The following is a 9,437-nucleotide window of genomic DNA, read 5'->3' as shown; positions in this document are numbered from 1 at the left end:
ATATATATATATATATATATATATGCTTGTATATATTAGTGAGTTGCGAAAGTCCTCAAACTCTTTTATTTTTTCAATGTTTTCAGCGGCAGGGAGTGAGGTGTACCAAAATATAGAGATAGCCTTAATGAAAACCTAATCCAACCTAAACTACTTCTTTCAGTTTTGTTTTTGCTTTGCCATTATTATGTGTGGGATTGCAGATTGATTTAAAGCAATTTAAAGCAGTTCAACATAAGGCTGCAACGTAACAAACCATGGATAAAATGAATACTTTTGCAAGACACTATATTTATATATGAATGTGCTGCTCTCGCTAAGGATACAGGCCGTCGAAAGAAATAGCAAAAATGAGACATTTCCCATTTGAAGGACGACGACAGTAGAAGGCGAGAGATGTGTGGCGTAGATGAAAATGCAACTTCCTGTTAAGAAAGGGCCTTAACGCAAAGCTGAAGAGGAGAGTGTCTCTGACACTGCTCTGCTATCTCTAGACCCAAAAAACAGCTTTAGGATTTTCTTTTTGAAGGTGAAAATTCACCAGCAACAGAACCGACTGATTAGACGCATGAGAACACGTAAGACTACATGAAAACAGAGCAAGAGAGACCAAGAAGCCAGTACGCTTTCTGATGGTTAACCCAGATCTGTGTCTGTTTCAAATAGGACATATGGTGTCTTAGAAGCGGCTTTTGAACTCTTGGATATGGCGAGATTTTTAGCGCTAGGACCCTTGGTTTTGGTCCTATGCTTGGTCTTTTGTAAGTACAAAATTTTATTGTTAAAAGTTTGATTTCAACTATATAATACATATATAATTAAATACATTTGCAATGGTGTAGGTATATATATTATACATTTTTTAAATTATTGTTATATTTAGCCTTGTGTTTTTATTATGTTGAATTTTATTATGTGGCTTTTTGTGAATTAATTGTTTGAAGGTGGATTCATTCGCATTTTGGTCCAGTTTCTGTGTTGTGTGATATACATATCTCTCAATAGAAGAGTTTATAATAATAAACTCCTATAATAATAGTAGAGTTTAGTAAGGCATTTTTATCATCACTGGTCGTAACACTAAAATGCTAACATAGAATTAATAATTGAGTGTTTATTTGAATCTTGACAGGGATGTCGATGAATTAAATCTTAATGTGCGCGTGCATTGCAAACTTCAATTTATTTGAAATATTGTTTGTTAGAAATATGAATATTTTACTGAGACTTGTCACTGTTGTTCACCAAAAAGAAGGGGAATTCTCTTTAGAAGGCCAAAGTGAGAAGTTGTTGCTTTGTACAGTCGGAGCTTGCAAAATGTTGCAAAAGAGCGTTTTACGAAATTCCTAACGTGATTTTTTGTAAGGTTCTTTGGCGGGACACTCGTGAGAGGTGTGTTGGGGTCTGGTTTGTATTACTTGGTAAAGCAGCTGTCAAAGATCTGTCTGGTTTGGGCGTATCCCCTCAAACTCGCTCGAGGTTTGACCGGCGCGGAGGTCGAGCTGTCAATCAATCATCCCTTCTTTCGCGTGAAACATTCTGATGGATGCTGTTGAGGATGTCATTGTTATTTTTATGTACAGAGTGCCGTGTCTTAACAGGAAAGGTTCTCTGTGAAGAACCATTTTTGATGTTCTTGAGTTATTGTGGGAACATTGCATCAGGCCGTTGCATCAGCTACTGAAATCCGTATTCCTTGCATGTTTAATAATATATATATTATTTATTATATAATACCATTTACATTTCAGAATTGTATTCAAAGTATTTTTTAGGATTTTTAATTACATAGGATTTACTTATTCGTATTTCAAATTATGTTTCGTATTTTTACTGCGCATAAATACAGCATTTAAATAAATGCATACAAGGAAATATAAAAGACATACTTCAAGTACTTCCTTCCGGTTGGTCATCAATATGTACATTTACCTGTGCTGTGAATTAAAATGGTGTTTTCTCCAGGGGCTAGCGATCACATGATTGTACGTAAGACATTTTGAGTGCATGTTAGCCATTATTATATTATATTATTGGTGACACTTTAAAATAACGCACCATGCATTAACTAACATTAGCCAACAGCGAACATTTATCATTCTTTGTTAAAGTTTGTTAATGAAAAATTAATTTGCAGTGCTACAGAATGTTAACAGTTATGCATTACTAAACTTGTGCATTAGTAACTAAGATTAATAAATGCTGTAGAAGTATCGTTCATTCTTAGTTCGTTAACTAATGTTAACTAATGAAGGTTATTGTAAAACGTTACCATTATAATAAATTATATAATAAATTTCAATCTATATTAGGTGTCACATTGCACATTGCATGATAACTTTTGAACATGACGCCTCACTGCACAGGCCCCTGACCACTTCCTTGTTCCATTTTGAGCCGGCTTCTGCATCTCGTTTTGCCGGCTAAAATGGTGCTCGTGAGACGTGTTGTAGACAAGCATCCTTGTGACTGCACTGTACATGCAAATCATGTAGAAAAGGAAGAATGGAGATCACATGGGAGATCGAAGCCTTAAGAGAATAATGTTATCTACTTTTCAGGGTTATTTCAGTGTCTTTATTTGTCCGTATGTTCATTTAAAGGAACAGCTCATCTGAAAATGAATGTTCTGTCACCGTTTACTTGCTTTCATGTTGTTTCGAAACCGTATAGCTTTCTTTTATTTGTAGAGCGCAAAAGCTGCTTAGAAGAATGTTCACGCTGCACTTTTTCCATACTATACAAGTTAATGGTGACCAAAGATTTTGAACCTCAGTGTATCATAAAAATAGTTTATAATGGCATCTGAAGTCAGACATCTTTGTGCGAGGAATAGGCCAAAATCTAAGTCTTAAATCTATCATATAGACATAAGTCTGTGAATATACTGCATGTGGATTTTGATTGTGCTTTTTTTGTAATTTGACATGTCTGCATCCTAAGAATGAGCTGTTTAATTCAATACGTTGAGACTGTATTACCAGCGTATGTAAACACAATTCATATGAACTCTTGTCATTGGTATATGTTTCTGCATCCAGTGTCTCATTGCGTTGACTTAGTGTGCGTTATTTTCCGTTGAGGTTGACTGCTTTGGCTTTATTAAAAGACTAAATAAAAGTGGCACCGTTTTTACAAACTATTATATTACAAACTATTATTACTGTTAATAATTATTCGTGAAAGAGGGATGATTATAAAGTTGAATTAATTGAATGACTGTATTTTTTCCTTTTAACTCGCTCTCAGGCTATCTGCTAATCTTTGTGTGTTTTTAAAGATGGTATAGATATGTGTTGCAATGTTGGTGCTGAAGTAAAAATAGTGATTTAAACAGAAAGTTGCTTAATAAAATGCTTGACTAATAGTTAGTAAGGTAGTCGTTAAGTTTAGATTTTTAGGTTTAAGTTTAGGTTTTGGGATGAGAAATATGTTTATAAAGAATATGTGCTTGATATGTACTAACGGGCAATATTTCTATATGCTAATAAGCAAATAAGATAATAGTGATAATTGGTCCCTATACGAAAGAGTTAGCAAAAAGTAACTTAATTAATAGTAAAATGGGGAAAAAATCAATAATACAGATGTTTAACCATTTGGAACGAAGAAAATCAGGTTTCCAGAATTGATTAGAAATTTTATTAAACCGAATAATGCTGAAAATTACAAAATTCTTTTGGGGCGAACAGTTTTAAAGATTTAATGCATTGTTCATGTTACATTAATTATTATAAAAAATATGTAATATGCATTGTTTTAATAGTCACACAGTTGTGAGGGTTAGACGATTTTTTTAAAAAAACGGTAAAATAGCAACTTGGAGGGGATCGATGTTTTATGTCTCGTTGCGGTTGCTGTGACAAGACAAATCAATTCAGGTAACATTTTCTGAAAGTGAACAGCGAGAAAGCTACGGGAAACTGTATTTAACTGTAAATTTAAAGTGACTTTTCTCCTTCTGTCAAGTTTCATGTAATGGGTGGACCTGCTACAACAGCGATGCTCAAGATGCATGTGCATCAAGTTGAGCAAAACCACATCCGGCAAAGAAAATAAGTGAAAAGTACTGCAACTCTGAGCTAAAACTACAGTTACTCAGAGTTAAAAGTCCAAGAAAGCTGTTGTGAGATTTTCAGAATTCTACAAATAATCAACCTTAGCATTCTTAGTATCAAAAAATACCAAATCTTTCCACAAAATACTTTATCTTGACTCTGCCTTAGATTAGTAGTCTAGTTGACATTTTACAGCGTTATCGTAGTCGAAGCTCTCGTTTAGAAGATTTAGTTGCACAGATACGATTTGCATATCTATAGTCTATAATCTATAATTGTCTACCCCCACCCACATGAGTACATTTGACCCCTCCCCCTTCTGCACCCGTACGTATGGCCGCAGCGTTTACTGAGCCGAACAAAAGAAAAGAAAGCAAAGCGCCAGAGCCTTGAGAAGGGGGAAGGGTTTTGTCGAGCTACAGGAAGCTGTGGTTGAGAAACCGAAATAGTTTGTGCACGCTGCGTTTCCATGGCAGCCAGGTCGCACCACATACAGACCACTGCTAGTAACTCCGTTCCCCTTTCTGACCAAAGCGAAGCTTTTTGAGAGCTTTTACAAGGAGCCTGTCTTGAGAGATGCGAAATGTTTTATTTAGTGTAAAGAAGTAGGTCGGTTTTATTTACAATTTATATTTGGCCAACTGTAACTGGTAAATACAGAACGATTACAATGGTTTTATAGGTTTTACAAGAAAATACTATATATTAAAAAAAAAAAATTATTTGGCCTTACATTGGTTCATGTTTATAGACTGCCTCCGAAACTTTATTCGGAGGCAGAAAAAAAAAATTGGATTTGGTTAAATTGTCAGTTTTTTTGAGAGTTGTTTGTGCGTAATGAATATTTAGTAAGACGAAGGCATAGTAGTGAAAATTCTATATTTCTACCTTTTATCATGTTAAATATTGGCTTCATCAAAGGAGTCCAAATTGCTAGAAAGAAGCACTATGAAGTCTTTTGCATGAGTTTGTAGTTTTAGCGTGTTTGTAGTTAAATCTTACTGGACCACCTAAATTAAACTTGCCTTTGCTTTCAGTCACCAGACCCTCACCCTCACACACCGAAGAAACAGAACCAGAAAAAGCAGGTAACAGTAGAAGTTTGAGAAGGATTGGATAAGGATGTACTCAATGACAAAAATGAGAAATCTTTTTTTTAAATTTAGTCAAAATCAAGTTCTTAGATTTAAATGTTTGTGTTGACGCTTCCAGTCAGTTGTCTCAATTAATCACTCATTTATATTTTTAACGATACAGATTGCGCCAAAGCGCTGAACAGCATCAAATAGTAGAATGGAGTGATAGTAATGTATACTGATGAGATTAGACTGATCTGGATACGAACCGAGTACCAGAATAAGAAAGAAACAGACTAATAGTAGCGTAGATGCCATTCTTTTTACGATGTTACGAGTACATGGTGCATTATGGGGTTAAGTTGTATGTGTGTATCTGTTCGTGTCACAATCTTTCTTTTATATAACACCATACTTTTGGCTCAAAAAACTTGAAGAATTGATGCTTAGATATTGTTTCATGCTGTCAATCCATCACAGACAAATCACAGTCAAATATCTCCACTCCTCCCACTTCACCAAACTCACCTGCAGACACCCCCAGCAAAGGTAAAGCTGTCATCAAACTCACACTCCTGCATTATTATACTCTCACACTCTGACCTCCAGCTTCCCAACATGCCGTGCCTGATCAAGTGGTTAGATATTTCTTCATTTACTTTACTAATTAATCAATTATTTAGCATGTTTTGTTTACTATTACTTATTTATTTGTCATCTGAGAAAGCTTTAGAGCGAGAGACCCAAGCAAGAACTTTTTAAGGCTACATCAGGCTTAAATGTCGACCCCGTTAGAGTCGAACAGTTGAGTTCGCGCCTGAGGCAGGACTTTTAGTTGTAGCTTAGCATAGATCATTGAATCGGATCAGACCTTTAATAGCTTCCTAAAAACTGACCAAACAGTCCCCAGCATTTTCAGGCTCTACATCATATTGATGTTTCTGCTGCACCCATGGTAAGTTTCTCGATAATTAGGCCAGAATCAGAATTAGGAGTATAGTTTCTAGCAATATCGACCTAGAAAATCACAACTTAAAATTTTCTGTCAGTCTTAGCACACGCTGCAACTATAGAAGGTACAGATTTAAATATCGAAACTCTTTGGCCATTTTTGAACGGTGTAATCTGGTAACTCTTTAAATCTAGGGGGATTGGGAAATAAGCCTATTTTCAAAAAAAGTGTCATGTTCCTTTAGGATTGTGTGATTTGATTAAAAATATTAGGCATCTGTTTTGGTTAGTCAAAAAGAAACACAGATCATGTGCTTTAAAAGTTTGTGTAGACTTTCTAAAATAATCGGTTTGGGGTTTTTTTGTATGTGTTTGTAGTTAAATCTTATACTGGGCCACCTAAAATAAACGTGCTTTTCCCGGCAGCAGTTTGTGAAGGATAGGATAAGGATGTACTAGATGCAATTCTTACATTTAAATGTTTATGTTGATGCTTCCAATCAGTTGTATGTGTGTGTCTCTTTGTGTCACCATTTTTCACCATGGTTTGTGTCACCATTTTTCTTTTATATGGCTCAAAAGATGTATAAGTGAAAACTCGATGCTTAGATATTGTTTCATGCTGTCAATCCATCATTACAGCCACTCAGTCAAATCTCACCACTCCTCCCACTTCATCAAACTCACCTGCAGACACCCCCAGCAAAGGTAAAGCTGTCATCAAACTCACACCCCTGCATTATTATACTCTCACACTCTGACCTCCAGCTTCCCATCATGCCGTTCCTGATCAAGTTGTTAGATATTTTGTATGTTTCGTTTACTATTACTTATTTTTTGAGAGAGCTAATTTTGAAAATAGGCTAATTTTCCAACTCCCTAGAGTTAAACAGTTGAGTTTTATCATTTTTGAATCCATTCAGTCGTTCTCCAGGTCTGATGTAGGACTTTTAGTCGTCGCTTAGCATGGATCATTGAATCTGATTAGACTTTTAACATCTCCCTCAAAAAGGACCAAAGAGTCCCCATCATTTTGAAGATGCTGCGTAATATCACTGCATCTGCTGCGGCCATAGTACGGCAGTGAAGTTTCTTGACTGTTACACCGGAATAGTTCCTGGTTATATCAGCCTGGAAACGCAACTTTGAATTTTCCATCAGTCTTAGTACACGCTGTAACTGTAGAAGTGTCGAGTTTCAAAATAAGAAAAATATTTAAACTCTTTGGTCATTTTTGAGCGTGACACTACAGGCCTAATCACCCTGAGAGTGGCTGAATTCATTCGAAAGACTAAAACTCAAGTCTTTAAATCTAGGGGAGTTGGAAAATGAGCCTATTTTCAAAAATAGTGGAGTGTTTCTCATGTAATGTATTCAAAATCTTAAGCACCTGTTTTGGTTAAAAAGAAACGTGTGCGTAAGGATGTACTAGATATTGTAATCTAGTCAAAATCAAGTAGCTTTTTCTTAGATATAAATGTTTATGTTGATGCTTCCAGTCTGTTGTATGTGTGTCTGTGTGACTGTGTAACCATTTTTGTTTTATATAAGGTTGTACTTTTGGCTCAAAAATGTATACGTGAAAACTCGATGCTTAGATATTGTTTCATGCTGTCAATCCATCATTACAGCCACTCAGTCAAATCTCACCACTTCATCCACTTCATCAAACTCACCTGCAGTCACCCCCAGCAAAGGTAAAGCTGTCATCAAACTCACACTCCTGCATTATTATACTCTCACACTCTGACCTCCAGCTTCCCACCATGCCGTGCCATGAGCACATGTAACCGATCAAGAATATGTTTTGTTCTTTTGTATTGCCTTTATACTTTTAGTATGTTTGTAGTTAAATCCTGTACTGGACCATCTAAAATGAACCCGCTTTTAATTTTAGAATCAGAGCCCTCACCCTCACACACTCCTGAACAAACCTCAAAATCAAGTGAAAAAGGTAATAGTAAAAATCTGAAGCAGGTTCTTTCATTAAGACATTTCTTGAAAATGTTTATTACTTCTACAAAAAAGTAACTCTGAATATGTGAAGTAAGGATGTAAGGAGAAATCTTTTTAAAAGATGCGTAGATGCACACAGTTAAAAATGTGTACCATTTTTGACATCATAAAAAAAAACGTTGATGAATTCAGTTTTGAGTTCATTTTTCAACTTTAACTTCTCATGTATTTTATTGTTGACTTGCTGCACCAATTCTTTTTGTGTTTTTCTTCAATTTTAACATCATACCATGATTTCCCATTAGTTAATGTTAGTTAATGCATTAACTAGTAGTTACAGTTTTTCAGGTATTTCAACTATACAGCATTTAGAGCTTTTCTGTTTTTATTTCTTGTTCATGTTAACACATTTTATTAGCTAATATTAATAAAGAGTAAGTATTAAATCAAATGTGATTTTAAATATATTTACATAACTCTTTGTGGTGAGTGCTGCTTTTGGTTTGTTGATTTTCAACGATTCGATCTGCGAGCAGAAAAGAATCCATTGCAAGTGCCAATAATGCAATTAATCTAGTCACACAATCAGGTATAGTTAGGAGGAATGGCACAAAGGCCATTCACTATGTTGAGTCTCAGAAGCAATGATTAAACATTTCATAGCGTAATGTAATTATAATGAAGGTAATTAATTTGTTTTTTATCTCATATCTCATCCACAGGTGTAAAAACAGGTGATGCAGGTAAGTTTCTGTTATGCCGATCCTGATTTAAACTTATAGAATATATATCAGTGAATACTTCAGCTTCTTCATGCTGTCAATCCATCATTACAGACACTCAGTCAAATCTCTCCAATTCCTCCACTCCAACAAACACACCTTCAGTCACCCCCAGCAAAGGTAAAGCTGTCATCAAACTCACACTCCTGCATTTTTACTCTCACACTCTGACCTCCCGCTTCCCACCATGCCGTGCTGCGAGCAAATGTTTCTGAGCAAGAGGTGTTATTTATTTGTTTGAGACCCAAGCAAGCCCTTTTAGGCTACACTAGGCTTCACATTTAAAAATAGTTACTTATATAAAAAAATGTATAATCAAAAAAATCAAGTTCCTTTGCTGCAATAATGATTATTTATGTATTCATTTTCAAGGCATAGTGTGTAGCGTTATAGATTTTTTTTCATTCATTTTTTTTTTATTGCCGTTTACTGATGCAGAATTTGATCATTTAAAAATAACATGAAACCAAAAAAAGTTTTTTTAGTTTTGAAATGCATAATCCTGTTCTTCTTATAAGCAATTTGTCAGCATGTTATTCTGGTGGGAAAGTATCTTCATTATCTTTAATCAAAATTTCACTTTTTCCATCCCTTTATCTCTTTCATCTCTCATG

General features: G+C 35.2%; 1 protein-coding gene across 1 annotated transcript in view; it reads left to right on the top strand.

Moving 5' to 3' along the window:
- Positions 1-414: 414 nt before the first annotated feature.
- The window catches only part of ptprc (protein tyrosine phosphatase receptor type C), a 32,759-nt gene continuing 23,736 nt past the window's right edge, over positions 415-9,437 (top strand). Inside the window, 9 exon segments of the mRNA XM_043223423.1 lie at positions 415-578; positions 667-761; positions 5,096-5,146; positions 5,615-5,683; positions 6,728-6,793; positions 7,717-7,782; positions 7,983-8,039; positions 8,764-8,784; positions 8,878-8,943. Of these exon segments, the coding sequence (XP_043079358.1) occupies positions 707-761; positions 5,096-5,146; positions 5,615-5,683; positions 6,728-6,793; positions 7,717-7,782; positions 7,983-8,039; positions 8,764-8,784; positions 8,878-8,943 (451 nt within the window). The 5' untranslated portion in view covers positions 415-578; positions 667-706.

Source organism: Puntigrus tetrazona, chromosome 22, assembly GCF_018831695.1.
Source record: "Puntigrus tetrazona isolate hp1 chromosome 22, ASM1883169v1, whole genome shotgun sequence".
Classification (NCBI taxonomy): Eukaryota; Metazoa; Chordata; class Actinopteri; order Cypriniformes; family Cyprinidae; genus Puntigrus; species Puntigrus tetrazona.
The sequence above is the reverse complement of the archived record's forward strand: the minus strand, read 5'-3'. Positions and strand labels throughout refer to the sequence as shown.